This window comes from Diuraphis noxia, unplaced genomic scaffold (genome assembly GCF_037042655.1).
Source record: "Diuraphis noxia isolate RWA-SAM2 unplaced genomic scaffold, SU_Dnox_SAM2 contig0005, whole genome shotgun sequence".
NCBI classification, from domain to species: Eukaryota; Metazoa; Arthropoda; class Insecta; order Hemiptera; family Aphididae; genus Diuraphis; species Diuraphis noxia.
This window is the reverse complement of record NW_028301715.1, coordinates 18,369,770-18,389,675: the sequence shown is the minus strand read 5'-3', so window position 1 is coordinate 18,389,675 and position 19,906 is coordinate 18,369,770. Positions and strand designations below refer to the sequence as shown.

Below are 19,906 nucleotides of genomic sequence, written 5' to 3'. Positions count from 1 at the left end.
GGTGCAGTATAATTCGTCATTCGTTGCATTATAGTTTTGCATATTATTAAAATATAGTATTATATTATATATATTTTAGAAGCGATCCGGTCACGGTATCCGTGGTTTTTGGTTCTAAGTTTTTAATAAAAAGTGGTGTCGGTGACGGCTGCGGTACACCACTGCACCCTTAAACCGCTTTCGACAACGGCCGGCTTCGCGATATTACGCGATTGATACCCACGAGCTACGACCTTATACCTATACACTTCGACGGCGGCGCGGCGATTATGCGGTGTCAAAGCGAAAAGCGATTTCAAAAGCCACAACGACGGAAAGTTCGCTTTTATACCGTTCGATTTAGTATACCTGTGTACATTATTATATAATATGACGAAGTGTGTGTGTGTGTGTGTACGTATTGGGTTTACCGCTTTCGTATGTATCGTAATCGGCAAAGGGATATAGGTTACACCGTAAACGAGCTTTTAGCGTACGTATATTATATTCACTAATATACTTCATCATCCGTACCTAAATACAAACGAGACGTGCATAACATATAATATAATGACGAGGATACGCCGTTTTCATATATTGCGGATTTATGCGATGTAGAATAGGACAAGTATTTAACATGACCTATAATTCACGAAGAAAAAAAAAATACAAGGCTGAAAAACTATGTTGGTAATTTGATAACCGAAGGATATAGATTACTTCAAGACGAGTTTTGGAAGCTCATGTAACTTGTAAGCCGTATCATCCCTTATTATATTGCGTCGATATACACTCGATTGAGAATGCATTATCCTATATAGTTATTTCCTGTTTGTATAAGATTAACGTTGTATAAAACGTTACAATATTATATTATATTTGATAACATACGTATTATAAACATGGGAAATATTTTTATCGTACACTTTCCCGGTTACTTATACAATAGTTATTACTAAATAATTACAAATACTAAAACAGCAGAGGTCAGAGAGTCGCATAGGGTCACTTTGATTTTCGTTTTGATGTCCTCTGTTGTGTTAACGGTAAAAACATTATTATTTAGCATACTCCATATATTCATTTCATTCGATATCTATTTATTGATATACTAGAATTTTAAGGTTGAATAAATATTTTAAGGGTTGTGAATTTGTAAAAAAAAACATAACTTTTTTAACATCAAGCCTGAATTTAGAATCTTTTTGATTTTATTTTAATTTTAGATATTTTTAGCCTTTATTGGTAAATAATTTTTCATTCTTAGTTAGTTTTTTTCGACATTTTTACAAATACCATTTATTAAAAACTTTTTACTCACATTTAATGGATTATTTTTTAATATTTGTCTTGTACTTAGTTTTAATTGTTAAAAATATATTTTTTCTTAATACAGTTGATAGTTTTTTTATACGTTTTATATTTTTAATTTTAATTTGTTGAGTTTTTAAATGCGTTTTTTTAAGGCTTTTACTGTATTCAGTTCATAGCCATAGTTATAAAAATGTATGCAAATCAAATTAAATTTTTTTATAGTTACCTATATAATATGTACAGTGGAACTTTTTATGAGATTTATTTCAGATCTCGTTATAAAAATATAATAATGGCATTGACTGAATGTGGACATAATCTAATGTAAATCATGAATTTTATAAAACTAATTATTATATAAGTATTAAAAAATTACTTATTTTTTCTGTTTATAAATTACTAACAGATTAAAATGATTATTTTTTGTTACCATTTAGTTTAAAATGTTTGAATCTCATACTAAAAACGTCAAAACTTTTTATGTTGGTAATTTTATTTTATTATATAAAGATAGTAAGAGATGACATTTATAATTTTTTATTAATTTTATATACACAATAGTGCGTTTGATAAAAAAGATGAATTACAAAACTACGATTAAAAAAAAATATATACAATTTAAATATTTGAGCTTTGACCGAGTATTGAATGCCTACTGACTCTGAACTTAGATATTGCAAGTAATATTTAGAACATGTGTGCCATATATACATACATAGGCATAAAATATTAAAACCGTAAATATTTCTCGGGCAATATAGTGTTTTATACTCACCAAAATAACTATGTATATATATATATAGCCTTACAAAAACACTTTTATAATTAACCCTGAATATATGTTTCTTTCTTAGCGTCGTAACAGACTTTTGGTGTTAAATAGTAATACTATAATATAATATATGTATATAATTTTTAAATTTTCATTAGACAAACTATCTGTACAATTAGCACAATAAGATTATATGATAAGAGTATAGGGGGGGGGGGGATGGAAATAACATAGTATAATGTATTTTTTTTTTATCGTTTAATGTTATTTTAGAGAAATACTTAAAATTAAATTCTAAGATTGGTGCTGGATTCGATTTTTTCAGCGTTAAATTACGCATTACAAAAATATAGATGGTCATAGAGTTTTCTATTTACCGATAAAGTAGTATTAAATAATAATTTTTTTTTTCACATGGTAAAAGTAGGTACCTACACCTAGTTATTTTGATAATGAAACGCAGGTTATTGTCCGCATTTTAAAAATAGATTAGAATATTAAAATTATTCAACTTATTCATATTAAAAATTGCCTGGATTTATTGGTAAAAAAGAGAAAAATGTAGATAAAAAAATTAATAGTATCAATATTCTAATAAAAATTGTATTTAAAAACCCACGATCTGCATATCTATATGTAGAAATCTTTCATTATTTAATATAAAAATACAATCACACAAACTGACCATGTTATATGAATTGTTATAATATTTGTTTAAGTATTTTCAAAGTATATAAAAACAAACTATTGTCATAAACAGTTTAATTTTGTCTCTTTCTGTTATCAGTGAGTAGGTATAGTGACTAATAATTCTGGTTTTCAATTTAAACTAGAAGTTCAAACAAGTAGTTATCAATGGGAATGATTTGTCAAACTTTTCAATTAATGTTACCTTTTGGTTTTTTTTTTCATGAAAAAAACTTTACTAGTATTTTTTTTTTAACTAATTAAATAATATCTTATTGTTAGCATTATTTAAGTTGACATTTTTTGTACTTTAAAGCAACAACTTTTTCTTAAATATATACTAGAACTTTAAATTGTTATTGAAAACTGAGTATTAAAATGTAGAAATTTCTTTATAAAAATCATCATAGGTAGGTACTATTATTAATATTTTTTTAAGCTACAGTTTATTTGTCACTTATTAAACCTACTCATTGCACAAAGCATATGCATAGATTGTAGAATTATTTCAATGAAAAAAAAAAACAACAATTACATAATATATAGGTATTTAGGTATGTGGAAACATAATATTATCATTCTATTTCAAACCATTATGTTTAAATATAATATATATAGTTGCAGGTTGTAAGCAAAAGTTCACTGTCAGGATGACTGAATTATGATGAATAATATTAAAATGGGTTGTTATATTTTTGTATAATTGCATATGGTTATAATTATATAATTTTTACATTTCATTGATTATTTTATAGTTAAAAATATTTAAAAATGATCTAGTTCCTTATAATCAAGCAGTATTTGAATATCATAATTCATCTAGTATAGATATATATAGTGATGTGTTATACTATATTTTCAGTAAGACGAACGGTACATGTAGTTATTATTTATTGCATAATATTACTAGACGTTTTTATCTGTTTGTAATGTTATTTGATACGTAACAATGAATTATTTCAGAGAACTTATAATAGGAAATTATTTTTACTTGGTTTGAAATTGTATAGATTTTACACGCGCGGGCACATACGAAGTGACTACCTATATCGGCAGTATAATATTATAATGGCCATCAGAAATTTATGTTTTCGACACGTGAAGAATAAAAAACAGCTAACGAGTATGAGTTAACGTAATACATTAAACTGCTAACGATATATATATATTGTATGGTTCCGTATATATAGTTCGTTTTTATTACGATAGGTGACACCTGAATGTCCCGCTGCAACGCGTACGGCAATTCTGTTTGGTTTCATCGGACGTGGTCGTGATTTTATTTTATATTTTACACACTTGTTTATCTACGTAATCGTACGCTTTAATATCTATCGATAAATCACAATAAAAATATGCATATAATATATATTTGAGAAAAACGCGACGGGCGTACTGCATGCAGTGTTCGACGTGCGTAACTGTACGATTTTTTTCCAAACTGTTTCGCCATGTACCCTTATGTTCGAACGTTGAATTACAGCGTTTAAACCCGCCATCACACGAACCAATATTATTATATACCAATTTTATGTTTAATATTTTACTAATTAATAGGTGCATCTAACAAGCTCTGCTGCAACGGCGAGTGCCACTCATTAATGCGTACAATAAAAACCGACGTACCTATTTAATAAATAGTGTCTTTAAATAGTTCGTGGATGCTAAGCGGAGCGTGAAACATATATTACCTACCAGATATTTAGAAACGTTGAGTTTTTATCGTGTTGAAAAGTTTTCATCGGCCGTTGTTATGTTAAGAAATAATGCGAGCAGCAATCATAGTTTTGAAGAAAGATTTGAAAGCGTATTTTTTTTAAACACAATGATTTATCATTGCTTCCAAACCATATACTGCAGTATATATAGTGACAAGGTGAGTGAACTATAAGACGAGTGTCTACTGACACCCACCACGGTCTCTTTTATGTTTTTGATGAAATGTCTAGACAATTTGATATTATCTGAAGTACGATTTACTGTTGCAACTTTTCATGAAACTTTTGACTCTCCAAAGAAACGCGTATACAAAAGTTATGAAACCAAACACGACTATTCCCCTGCAGCTGTGGACTGTAAACAACTTTTCATTAACATCATCACTTCGTATCACTATTCTAGAAAAGAACCGAATTTTGATCTAAATTCAAGACTTACAACCAATGTTATATGCTTATCATGCACGCACGTCAATTTATTTGCTTAATAACGTATTAAGGTGGCTGCCGGTATAGACGTGTGGTATTGTACAATATTGTTATTATTATTACAACTAGATAGGTATAGGTATACGTGATATCATTATAATAATAAATATTATAACACATGCAATAGCGTAAACTAAATTCATATGTTTTCGGTGGCGGTAAAAAACCAAGTGCCTATACATTAATAACCTGCAGCGAACACGCGCTCACGATATTTCTTCTCGTTTCGATGATGTGTTTTTACGGGCTCTTAAATTGTACCTACGCCAGAGAAATCTCGTTAAATTATTACGCATTCAACGTAAATGCGCTTTGAGGTTTTCACACATTTATTATTGTAGCTGCAGTACGTGTGTGTACAACCACCGACGACAAGCGAAAGCGGTGGTGCGAAAACTCTATTACCGTGTGCGTATATATAAGAATAATCGCAGAAATTCGTATATAATATAACCTCCACTCCCGCTCTGTAAAGTGGCGGAGAGGAACAGTTTTCCATCTAGAAATTTACATCGCTGTACCAGCACCGCGGTCATGTTATAATCATTATATAGATACTACAATGAGCTGACGGCCTGCGCAGTTCTATTGTATACATATAGAGGGCAATATACGTCTCAATCAGTGCCGTAGCTAGAAATAGATGCGAGCCCCAGTCAGGGGCGTCATTTGGGGGGTGGCAGAGTGTGCGGTTGCACCCCTTACTTTTAGAATGTTACAATAATTGTCCTGCGCCTTGTTGAAGCCTAAAATAATGCACGAGCCACAAATGCACAATTATTTATATGATTATAATATCAAATTGTAATATCCGGTCTATATAATGTATGGAAATAATTGAATGCAGGATAATATACATGGCCTGCTTGAAACTTCGTACACCCGAAAAAAAAACCTGAAATGACGCCCCTGACCCCAGTGCAAATTTAATCTGTGGCCCCTTTAAAGGCGCACATTGGGTGTGAATGTAGGGAGTGCTGATATAAATGATGGTACATAGATTCGTGGGAGACTTAGCCCCCCCCACAGTCCAAAACCCCACTAATAATATAATAAACTGCATTGCAATAATTTTAAATTTGTACTCGTTTATATTCTGACTTTTTAATTATAGTACAAATATAATTAATTAAAATTCTAATCAATTTTTCTTCAATACTTTGTATAGACAAATTAATAACTAATAATAATAAAGTTGAAATTGTATAAATGTTAATGTAATCGCTACTCTTTATCTATTTAAGGTATTAAGCAACTATACTGTACATAATATATTATGTATTCAAAACATTTAAAAATAATTAGGTACCTATATTATTACATGTTATTATATGGGAACTGGGAGTGCTAATTTGAAGCCTGGCGGTGCTATATTATACTAAACTAACAAAGTGTTGACGGCATATTATCATTATATTATGATCTTATTAAAAAAATTGTTATTAGTATACATAGATTCTTAATTCTTATATTATTTTATTAAAATATGGGCCTCATATAAGAAATTGCAACGCGGGGCCCCGGTGCAATGAACCGCCCGCACCGCAGTTTCTACAGCACTGGTCTCAATTCATATACATATATTATAAGAATGAGCGTCTATTTATCTATTATAATAATTTTAATACACCAATTAGTATAATGTTGTGACGTAACATCAATGCAAAATAATACGTGCGCTGAAGAGGTAAAAGCGTATTAATGACATTAACACGTCATAATTGTGTATAATAGGGTATATAACTAAATCGTGGTAAGTCACGAGAGACGTGTGTGGCTTTTTACATAAATCCAAGTCCAAAATCGAAATAAAACGATATTTTATTTTTACTTTTTCTAAGATTTAGAATCTAAATGATACACGTACTTATTTTAAATTTCATGTTCTAAAGTAGAATACCTATTATTAGGAGTATTGTTATGATAACATTTTTTTATTTATTTTTTATTAACCATTGAAATACTCTGAAAAATATTCTGCTATATGGAATAAAAAACTATAATAATACATATGTATTAATAATAATAAAATATTAAGAAATTAAAACGTAAGTGTAAAATATTATTTAAAAACGTTGATAGTTTTTGAAAAAAAAATATTGCTATTCAATAAAAGAATCGCCCAGACCCGCGGTATCTATAGTACATATAAAGTATCTCATTAACTTAATCGACGAGTGATGCTCGGGACCTCTCGCGTTGGATTTTTTATCGAGTATTTTTAGTTTTTATAAATCTCGTACAGTCTCGATAGGCGCTAAAAAAAAAAAAAAAAAAAAAAAAAAAACTGTTAATTTTATACGAACCGTTTGCAGCTTCCTGATGACCAATATGTAGAAGACGAATATGAGCATGAGCGGTATGGCGAACCCGAGCACGAACGAGTAGAGCGTGAACGCGGTCTGCCCGCTGAACAGGTCGTTCTCCGGCCATATGATGTTGCAGCTCTTGACGTTGCCCTTGTCCATTGTGTTGGCGTACATGATGACCGGTATCATGAGTATGATGCTGAACGTCCACGCGGTCACCGACACGATCTTCGACACGTACGCGGTGCGCACCTTGGACGACGATATCGGATGGCATATGGCTATGTACCGGTCAGCGCTCATGATCATCAGGAATATGCTGCTGGTGAACTGGTTCACGCTGGTGGTGGTCATGTACACCTTGCACATGACGTTGCCGAACGGCCAGAACTCCATGGACATGGTGACGATCAGGAACGGTATGCCGATCAGGAAACACTCGTCGGCGATGGCCAGGTTGACGATGTACATATTCGTCACCGTCTGCATCTTGGAGAACCGGATCACCACGTATATGACCAGCGTGTTGCCCACCAACCCGATCACGCACACGATTACGTACAGGATCTTGGATATCAGGTACAGCGACGACTCGTGTCCGGACGTGTCGTCGCAGAACAGCGCGTCCCTGTCGCCGGTGCCGTTGTTGTACGGACCCATTTCGGTGCCATTGTACACGCCGGCGGCGCCCGACGGCGGTTCAATCGACGGCCAACCGGCTGCCAGCTGCATGACGCCAGGATATTCCATCGGCGCGCAGCACGCGATCAGTTAGTTAACCGTGGATGACTCGGCGCGCGCGTCGTGTCCAGCGGGTCAGTGCACCGCGTCGCTTCGTTATCCACAGCCGCCGCCACCTTTGTTGTCACGTTAGTCGTACCCGGCCACCGTTACATCGTCGTCACCGTTGACGTTTTCCTGCGTAAAACAAACAAAAAGAAAACCGTTATACAAACGAGTGCTAATCTGCAATAAGTCGCCAAAACTTTCACGTTTTATGGGTGGTGGGTATAAATTATGTGCCGGGAATGAGGTGGGTCGAACGAGCATTTTCCACGATAGTGAAAACATTTGAGATAAGTATGTCGTTGTATATGGGCTAATATCGTTATTATTGCATATCATATTGTGCCGATAAAAAAAAAAAACTTATAAAACTGCCAACTTTTATCGACGGATCTAATATATAATGTTATTATTTGCAAAACTCATTTTACTATACCTCCGGGCGCACCTCAGGCTTGGTGTACGATATCATATTATTTCGTTTGATTTTATATAGAGTGACCTATAAATGTTCAGAGTGAAATGATCACCCCATGAGCAATTGGAACAACACTTCACTGGCAAAACGGTGGCAAAAGTGTACAAATTAGTTGTCAGTGTGCATATATCGAGCTATTCGACGCTCACGGGCGCAGGTAACTAAGATTTAGTCGTCACGGCTGGTCTTAGAAAATCGAACTTTAGCCATAGAGATTAGAGAGTCAAAAGGCCCTTTTGTAGTCAAATAATTCTCAAAAATCAATTCTGAAAAATCGTTTAATATATTATTATTGTATGATTCTATGATTGTTTGATTTATCATTTTTTTACATTTAGTATAACCTAGATCACTGAATTTATTTTGGTCGACATTATACAGGGTGTCCCGTGAGGATTTACCCATTGCAATATCTCCCGAAATAATGGAGATATCGAAATCCTGGTTTTGTTATAAGACTCACAGGGATAAGGATTACAATTATTTCATATTTTAATTGATTTTAATGTTTTGGTAAAAAAGTTAAAAAATATTTTTTATTTATTTAATTATTTCCCAAAAAAATAAAGATAGCCCCATTTTGTAGAGTTTATTTTTCTGAAGATATTGACGTTTCAAAATTTTATTTTCATTAATTTCCTGATTTTTAATATTTTTTTTAGTTTCAAGAAAAATTTCAAATTATTTAACATCGTAATGTTATCAAACATGTGACCCGCCACGCCGCGCGCATTCCAATACAACCGGCTGAATATTATACCTTTCGTGTTCCTAATAGTTATAAATTATAATCATATTTTATTTCTTCAAAACTAGAAAAAATATTAAAAATCAGGAAATTAATGAAAATAAAATTTTGAAACGTCAATATTTTCAGAAAAATAAACTCTTACAAAATGGTTATCTTTAATATTTTTGGAAATAATTTAATAAAAAAATATATTTTTACATTTTTTACAAAAACATTAAAATAAATTAAAAAATGAAATAATTGTAGTTCTTATCCCCGTGAATCTTATTATAAAACCATAATTTCGATATCTTCATTATTTCGTGAGATATCGCAATGGGTAAATCCTCGCGGGACACCCTGTATATGTACCTATAATATAAATTTTAATTTCCCCCGTTTTGAAAGTCATAGCGAAAACTGTAATTATTATCGTAATAACAGTATTTACATCCAAAATATCAATTAACTACATCATAATTTACTATATTATATACATTAAACGTATGACGATTTTTTTTTTTTGTAAGCACTTGGTTTTAATGCCAATAGAGGGAGGGGGCTAAAAGTTTATTGGGTGAACTCAGTCTCTCCCCTCTAGTTACCTTCCTTGTTTCGTCAATAATTCCTAGAAAGGTTTATTTTGTAATACAAATATTACTTTTAAATGGTGCGTGGACGTTGTGGTCACTATGGAACACTTTTATAAACGTTCCAGGAAGTCACTTTTAGGGATTATTTGTTCACGACGCCTCGACATTAAGAACAATATTTTTAAAACAATTCGTTATGATTATATTATGTATACTGTAAATTTCGGGAAAATACACCTGCTGTGGTTCACTCGATAAAAAAATGAGAACGTGTGCGTTGTATCGAACAAAAAATTAAACTATTTTGAATTCTTGACTCGAAAGTAGATAACTTTTTTCCTTTGATTACTTGGTGTATTATTATACTTTGTATTTCATTTGCTAATGACCTATTATAAGCACTGCGGTGTATGTATTAATTTCAACTGCACATTTCACAGCTGATATGGTCAAACTAGATTTCGTTCAACATCACAGTGATTGATTAATGATTATACTATTATTGGGTAACTGATAACGACAAGTATTACCTATTATTGTTAACACTCAATAATGACCAGTAGACTGTCACTATTTGCTACAGTGGTGTTTAATTTAGTGCAAGTTCGGTAATAACTGTTCATTTATTATGGTATATCAACAATTGATGTTTTGTACCTATACGTGAACCAATTTCTGTACACCTTTAATCTGCACGTGTATACATAATAATTATGACAATATGACGTACACATTTTCAAAATGCTTAAGAAAATGGATAAATCATTATGAATGTTTAAGCGCCGTAGGTACCTAATATGTTTATAATATAATATGATATGAATACCGTAAATAACACAATATAATAAGTAACGTTGTACACCATTTTCGCGAGTTACGAAAATACCGGAAGCTATATTTAAGATATCGTGAATAACGATGTCTTTCATTTTTCGTCTCCTACACAATTATTCAAAGATATCACCATTTCAAACGCGCACCATATAATAATTGATATGCACGAGTTCTGGGTTTAGCGAACTTTGATCGATGGTATGTGATAGTTATGGACAAAAATCGGTTTTTACACATTTGAAACCATTGCACCTATAATTTCCGTGAGATTATCGCGTCATCTTTAGTGACTGGTCGAAGAATTCGATCGTCTACATTTTATAGGAATTGTATTTATTTGCTTTATAAAACAACAAGAAATAATACTGCAGTTGTATTTTATTATTATTATTATTATTTGTAATTGTATAACATTTAAAGGTGTTAACCTTTATCGATAATTTAGGACGGTTTAAGACCGCTTCGCCGTGGTTATATGCTTATGGGACGGAAACTTTGTTTAAAAAGTTTTGCTCCGAGTTAAAACTGACGATTATTGCACTTGGTGGCGTTGTTGAGCCAAAACTATCCGCAGTTTACAGTGGATTTAAAAGTCAACACACGTTTATTTACTGATGACGTTTTATAATATATTTCTTTTTTGTTCCGCAGTTATCAACTTACTTTTCCCCAGTAGGCTATACCGGCAATAGTCATATTGAAATTTATGATTATAATGCGTATGTAAAAATCATACTAATAATATCCTAATAATATCAAGAACTATAAATATATATAAATATCATTATTTATTACTCTTATTAAATCGTTTTATCTTTTATATTATATCGAAAACAAACTATGGGGAAAATATTGCTCTCTTTGAAAGTGTACACGCTAAATTGCTAATTCCTATGATTCTTATATAGGAGGTCAACTGGGCAGTAGGCATTCTGTATTCCTGCAGTGTGTGTACAAATTACAAAACTAATATTTTTACGTGTATTCTGTATAGCTGTAATCCTGCATCCATCATACAAACATTTATAATGTATCTGTATAAATTCATTCTCGAATTGTATTAATTTTAAGACCGTTTTTAATACAAAAATAATTACAAGTTGATTGATTTAGTATAAATCATAAATTAAATTTAGATTACTCATATGCGTCTGTTGCAGTATGCGTGCCAAATAAATATAATTACGATATTATTTTATGTTTGAAAATTCAACCCACATATACTACAATAAGTAATAACATTTTAATTATAACTCCGTATGTGGTATTGGCATTTTTTATAATATATTTAACATAAAAATGCACAAGGATAATTGATTGTAGGCCATACTATTGAAATATTAAATAAAAAATATTGCGCTAAGGACAAGCAGATGACGGACGGAAATTTATTAGAATGTAGGTACTTGCTGCGTATAAAGTAAGTACTGTCTATTAGGTAATTATATTGAGATAATATGACACCCCTAAACAATGTGTTTACCCATGAGAAGTTGTATGTTAAAAAATTTGATTGTCATATAGAATACATTTTTGAGAATATGATGTGAGTTTTTGTATAGGTAATTAATTTTCTGAATGATTATATTCATCACAATATCTTCTCTTTAAAAAATTGTTTCATCGCGTCACTGAATGTATTTATAATAGCAATACATGACATTCCAGGAAAAATGTATTGTTTTCCAAATTTAAAGTAGTTCATCAAATATCATGCACCTACAATACACTATGCGAACAAAAATTGATTGCAAGTAGTTTTTGTTTTGTATAATTTGTTTGGAATATGGTGATTAGTCGACAGTTATATTATCCAAATTAAATTGTAGAAGAATAAATATACAAATTTACAATTATTTAAAATAGTGGTATACAAGTGCGTATACGACGTTAAGATAAATCTTTGTTAAAAATTTTTGGACAAAATCTATAAAGAAGAAAACACGAATTTAAAATGAATGCTCACATCAATTATAGACACCGAGAGATGATACATATAAATATTTTTGCAGAAAGTCTTTTGGTTATAGCAGAAGAATAATACTAAATAAGTAACATTTTGCATTAATAACTTTTTAGACTTTTGGCAACATTATGAATATTCTATTCCACCATGAGATATCTGTCAAACAAGATGTATACTTATGCAAAAATTTTGTTTTATTAAAGGTCTTACAATACGAGATGTGGTGCACCGGTGCTCACTATTATTGATGGGAACGAAGTCAACGTATTATATTTAATTAAAGGAATTGTTTTGATGTTTTATTTCAATGTTAACAAATCATGTCAAATACAACATCGGAATGTCTGATTTTGTTTAAAACATCTGCGTTTACTATTTATGGAATTAAAATATTGACTATAAAAATCGAATTTAAGAGTAAAATAATTTGTGGGAGTTTGTATCACTTTAAATTCTATACGAAATTCATTGAATTGAAAACGTAGCTTTTATTATAAATATTGCATTTATAGAGATAATCTGCATACGGTTTTTGATATAGTTTTCGATTAAATCTCCACGTTTTATTTTTGAATAATAAGCTCATGTATTATTTCATGTTTTTAAATCAATGAAGAAAATAGTTCAAAAGAACCTTTGCTTAAGAATAATTATTACGAGATTGCATTCAAAAGGGATTTAGAATCTTCAACAATGCACTAATGCTGTAATGAAAAAAAAAACCTTACTTCTAGAGGCACACATTTATTTTCATAGATAAGTATAAGTTTGGAACACGTATAATAATAAATTGTTTAATTTTAAAGTATTATACAGTAGCCAGTATTTATTCTCAAAAGAAAGTTAACTCGTAAAAATAAAAACCATGCCATTGACATTAAAGGTTGATTGTGTATGTGTAAATTAAATGTAGTATAGATACCTACTATATGTTAAAACTCTTGTGCTTTATATTAAAGTACAAATTAAATGAGTTTTATTATTATTACTATTATTGTTATTATTTTTTTGTTTAAATAGTAAATGAATTAACTAAATAATAGTACCTATACTCGTATATGTCAACAGTTTAAGTGTAAAGTTTAAAATGTTTTTGTAGATTTTAAAAATTTTACTCGACCGATGCTTTCGGGGCTAGAAATCGCTCCGGATTGATTGGGCTAATCAAAATACTCCGAATTTAATTAAGTTTCACTAACTATTGTTTGTATTTCTGATCGAAGCCGTGGCTGGTATTTGAAATAATACATCAGGATTTTTGATTTTTTAGTTTTGTATAGTATAATATATCGTATTTTATAAGCTCAACGAATTCATCTCAACATTTTTAGAAAAGTATATAACTGCTATATATCCAACTCATAAAAATGCTGCTAGAAACATTTACACTAACCATGTGTGTAAGTCGCAGAAGAAATGAATATATACGTTTTTTATTTTATAAATAAAACATATCTATATATGGGTTTTATAAAATGTGCAGGTCAAATGTGGTTAGAGTATGAGTGCATTACGAGGGAGAAGAGAGGTGTATAGAAAATGTATTATACGCTATATCTATAATACTGGAGACAGAACACTGTTATTGCTTTTCATTTGAAGTTCTGGATAATTTATTGTGATGTTTGAATGGTTGATATTGTTAGTTTGAAATGTTTACGGAAATAAAATACATCAAGTTTTGTTGCCGATAATAGTATTATCTAACGGTATAATGTTCACAAAAAATACGCTGTATCCGAATAAATGGCCATAAATTGTTTTTCCGTTTTTATTGGACCGTTTCTTTCGTACAAACGAAACGCTTAATTAAATCTCGATATTCGGTCGTTTATATGTTATATAAATACATGTCTATGTTCGTGTTTGGAAAACACATTCGCATCGATAACATTGTTATATTAGGTTAGATAATTTTCTTGACTACTAATTTATTATTCAAAAATAATAATTGTTGACGTATACGCGCGTTTCCTTGTACTTATACCAATTTTCACGAATTGCATCTATATTATAATGTTATTATCTCAATTAAATTTCAGGTGATGAGAGTGCAGAGTCAGTGACTTTGAGTAAAAAATATACTGACAATTTGTTTTCGAATTGTAGCAAGGCAGAGTTTAAAGTTTGGCGAATAAATTAAAAGCATTGAAAAATATCACCATACGCTAGAAAACTTGAATTATATTTTATTCGTTCATGGTTGATGTGGTTACCAAGTAAGATATTTTACAATGCAGTTTTAAATATAGTTGTGATGCCTTCTAAGGAAACATAATAAGTGTATTAGAATAATGATATGATTTTGGGACTTGAAAAAATTATAACCTATTCAATATTCCTCATTCATATTATAACCATGTATACATTATCTTAAACAATAATGTATGAAAAGATTTATCTAAAGGCGTAACTCACTTGGTATATTACAAATTATAATGATATGTTTTCAATTATCTTTAAACACGTAGTATAATGTTATAAATTGAAAATTTTGATTACATAATATGAATAAGTGTTTAGAATGTTTGTGATTCGTAAGCTATTACCTATATATATATTTGGTTGTTGATATTTTATATCAATTATATTTATACTGTAATACAACCGTTCGTTTGAGTTTAGAATTTATAACCCGGGAAATAAAACTATAATAATGAAAATGTACACGTGTACGTATATTACATATTATACTTTTTAACGCGTCTGTTCGATTATAATTATTGTATCGTGTAATTGCATCATTATTGGATGGTTAGTACCTACCTACACATTCAAATAAACTTTTATTCGTATACACAAATATATTATATCTGAATGAATAAAACTTATCTGGAACGGTTTCGTTTCATTTAATTTAAAAATAAGTATCTATTTATCAACGAAAAAACTTTATTATTGTTTATTTGACATTTTTTTTTTAATTATACAAGATATTAGGAAGACAGAGAGAATAAGTGAAGTGCTCAAAAGTGACATCTGGAGTGGCAGTTAAATTGATTAATTTATATTATTCTTTTTTATGTACGAGCTCGCCCCTTTACCAATTACGAAGAATAAAGCTGTCTAGAGATGTGATGAATAAAATTACTTAAGAGGTATATAAAATGCCAAAATAGGAACTTGGCCAATTGTAAAAAAATATAGGTTCTTATTAGATATCTCGGTAAAAATAAGAAATGCATAAGCAAGTGAGCAAAGATTTAAATAATTTAATTTAAAGACATTTATGATTTATAGCACTGCGGCTGCGTCAAAAAAAAAAAATCATTCGTTACTAAAAATATAAATAAATGATTTTGAAAATATTAGAAAACTGAACCACATTTGATATATGTTTGAAGTAGATACTTTAAGTTATAAAATAATAAGTATAGTTACTGACTCTTGAAATATAATTATTAATTATGAGTGTATGTTATATTCTATAGGTACCTATTTTATTTGTCGATTATAATATTATGACCATTTGTAAATTGTTTAACAACCAACATGAATTTGTCATGTCTTTTATATTTTAAAGAAAGTAGTGTAATTACTTGAATAAACTGAGAATAGATGATAGTACAAAATAAAAATATAATATTTTTAAAAATATAGTAGTGAATATGCAGTGTATACACTATACCAGGGGTGGCCAACTTAGGGCTCGCATCATAGTCGTATGTGGCTTGCGTCTTATTAGCAAAACCAATATTTACGTATTAAAGATAAAATACGATAAAATTATAAAATATATTTATAAACATTTTGGCTCTTGATATCATAGTATTTATTCATGTGGCTTGTGGACGTATTCATGTTGGCCACCCCTACACTATACAGTTATAGAAACATGCTTCAGAAATCGTAATTTTTTAAATCTAAAACACAAACACCGTTAAAATGGAGATAATTATTATTTTAAAATATGATAAATACATTATAATTTGTAAGTTTCCATTCAATATATTATAATATCTATGATATCATGGAATTAGATTAAAATCAAAATATTACGTGATGTGAAGTGTAGTGGAGTTTTAATGACTCATTTTTTATCTCATTTAGTAATACCATCACACATGCAATTAGCGCAAACTAAATATGTTTAGTAAAAATACAGCGATAATGGTGTAGCCACTAGCCAGAGGTAATAAACTTTTAACGAGATTAATCGAACCGTTTCAGGTGCATTAATTAAGGGGGATTTATAACAGAAGTAAAATTTAATTTATAAGTTATTAAATAGGTAGGCACCCATGTTTTTTAAAAACTGTATCCCGGTCGTTTTTTTACAGTGTGAGAGGAAGGGAGGGGGTGATTTCACACTTACAAAATATTATTAGAATTTTTTCATTTTATTAATGTATTATATGATACACATCTAACTTTTGTTGATTTTTTATTATAAAAGTCTTATCATGTCATCTAACCATTATGTAAAATAAAAGAGATCAATGGACGTTACATACCTAACCTAGATACCTATGTCATTCCGTCAAGTATATTATTTTCATCAAACGAAGTGTGCCGCAGGTGACCAGCGAGTGAAAACGACATGTGCTAAACACTTCAGTAACACGACAATAATTATTTTATCGCTGTATAATAAATCATTCCCTGTAGGTACCTATATGCGCTTTCAGTTTTGTGCAACTCATATATTATTATTTCATTCTGCGGTTCTCATCCTGTGTTGAAATTTTTTTTTTTTGGGCATGTTATTTATAATCATTATCTTCGGACTTAATAATTTAAGTGTATCGCTCGCTATGATTATTTGGATTTAATTAAGGGTATCGTTGAGAAAAAAAAAGATTGAGAACCACTGATTTAGTATTTATTAATACGAGCGTTAATCAAAACATAATTTTAATATTAATAGAGGCGACCGGGGAAATTTTAGCATTTATAACAAATTATTTTATATTTTATATTGTTATTACTTACGGTAGGATCTAGTGTTCCGCAGACCACCGGCATTGCCTGTTCATACGAGCGAAATAGTAAACAGGTGTGCGATACGCGTACGTACGATATTGTGCCGACTATTTTTTCCTTACCGTTTGGAATCATTCCCGAACGTTTGGCAACCGGCTGCAATATGCCTGCCCCCGCCGCGTGGACTTAAAACAAAATAAATCGTGCCAAAACGGTCGATTGAGGCGAGAGAAAAAAAAAATCATCGCAAAAAACATTTCCGACTACCTTTTTTTTTGGGTTGTAAAACTTGACAGATTGAAAAAAATACATGGGTGTATACGGTTGCAGAATGTAGTGTATCGGTGGCGTACAGACCCACACACACATACACATACCATACGCACCCCAAACTAATATGAATACCGATGTACAGGGGGTTCCACGACGTTTTTTTTTTTAAATAGAACCTACCTATATATAAATGTATTGCGTATTCTGTTATCATCTTATTTTGAATAGGGCGTGCCATATTTCGTGGGTCACCCTGTATCATGTATTTTATGCATAATATTATATTGCGGTTGTTGTGATAATGACACGAGGTCGTCAAAAAATCATTCAACAGTCCTCATCAAAACAATATAACTCGGAGGACTGTTCACAGAAAAAATATGTTTTGACGCATTTGTGTGTGTATCAAAGCGACTGAATACTTACTATATATTTTTAAGATAGTATTCATATTAATAATATTACCTATATTATTATTATAGAGGTGAAATCCATGTTTAAACCGAGAAAAAATAATATATTATCTTACTAATATTATAAAAGTAGGCACATTATTGTACATTTTCAATACCTAATTCATTTCATCGGATAAAGATGCTGCAATAATAATCTTTATAATAACACTATATATCTGTATAATAAGTGGTACTATTGTCAGTAAATTTAAAAAAAAAAGTTACCCATGTAATATTATGTTGCTACCCATGTTATTTTATATCATGGTTATTTTGTTTATTAAGCTTTTGAAATTTTAATTGAATTTTTGAAAAAGGTTTTATGTTTAGGTATTGTTTATACTATAATATTGTGTTGCAATAATAAGTATAAGTTTAAATATAGAATAAATAGCCCGATGGTCTAACGAATATTATTTTAAACGTCATATTATTTAAAGCATTCTATATTCTACATAATATTAGGTACACAATATACTTACTCTGAATAATAGTTTTTCGTTTATTTTACTTTCAAATTTTACCAAAAGAAAATTAAATTTTTTCATATCACAATAACTAAACCTAACCTAACCACAATTACGACACAATATATACAAACGTAGAAATATATTATAATCTCGTGTAACGCTAATAATATGTTCCACATTTATTTAACTTGAAGGTTCCTGTTTCAAGATTCTATTTTACTAAATTAATCTTTATAAATAAGTAATTTCAATTGAGTAGTTTGTACAATTATTTGAACTTGCTTAAAAAAATAATGACTCACTTAAGATAATTGAATTAAATAAGTGTAAAATGGTGATTATGTATAAACTAAATTATTAAAATAATAGTTTTTCGGCGGTTGATGTCGTTATCATAAACAGCATGGGTAAATAATTAATAACTAAAAAGTACCCGTTATGTAATATCTTTCATTTTGGATTTAGAGCGGAGCGATAAATTTTTGGTTTTACAATGATGAGTTTTTTGTTTATTGTATCAGTCGTCAGTTCGTCACCTTTAGGAGCAGTAAAAATATTTATAACCACATTATCCTGACATGCTATAATTAAAAAATATATTTTGGATCTTTTTATGTTATATCTACAGAACTCTGACACTTTTTCCAAGTTAAATAAAATTAGCATTGGAAATTGAATGCAAAGGTTACTCAAAAGTTGTTCTTACTTAAAAAACTATCATCGTTCGAAAATTAAAATATGTTTATTCAATTGAATACCTACTCCTACGCAATATACAAACCTTTATAGTTATTGTGCTGTGATTAAAATAAATATTAACCACCATAGAAATTTAAACATTCAACTTGGTATGATTATTATACAATCATTTTTTTTTTAAATTATTAAGGTCCTAAGACCTAATATAACCTAAGATATAACGAAAAATTTATCACACAGTTTTGCCTTATTAGTACGTCATTATTGACATTTTTAACAATAAAATATGATACAACATTATAAATTATGAGTTGAATATTGAATATTCATCTATATATTGAGATAAAAAAAATTACCTTTCGCGATGAGGCTACGATATGTCAGAAGCATATATTTCGGAAAAATTCTAGTGATATACAAATACCATATAC

At 30.1% G+C, this 19,906-nt stretch overlaps 1 protein-coding gene across 4 annotated transcripts in view; it reads right to left on the bottom strand.

The window, feature by feature from the left end:
• Positions 1-19,906, bottom strand: part of LOC107162947 (somatostatin receptor type 5-like) — a 220,315-nt gene that overhangs the window by 3,439 nt on the left and 196,970 nt on the right. For 3 of the 4 annotated variants that reach the window (XM_089228640.1, XM_089228641.1, XM_089228643.1), the window contains one exon: positions 7,266-8,186. In XM_089228640.1, coding sequence (XP_089084766.1) covers positions 7,266-8,018 — 753 coding nt within the window. In that variant the 5' untranslated portion in view covers positions 8,019-8,186. Of the gene's footprint in view, positions 1-7,265; positions 8,187-17,587; positions 17,734-19,906 lie in introns of those variants that run through there. The other variant, XM_089228642.1, reaches the window with a different exon arrangement.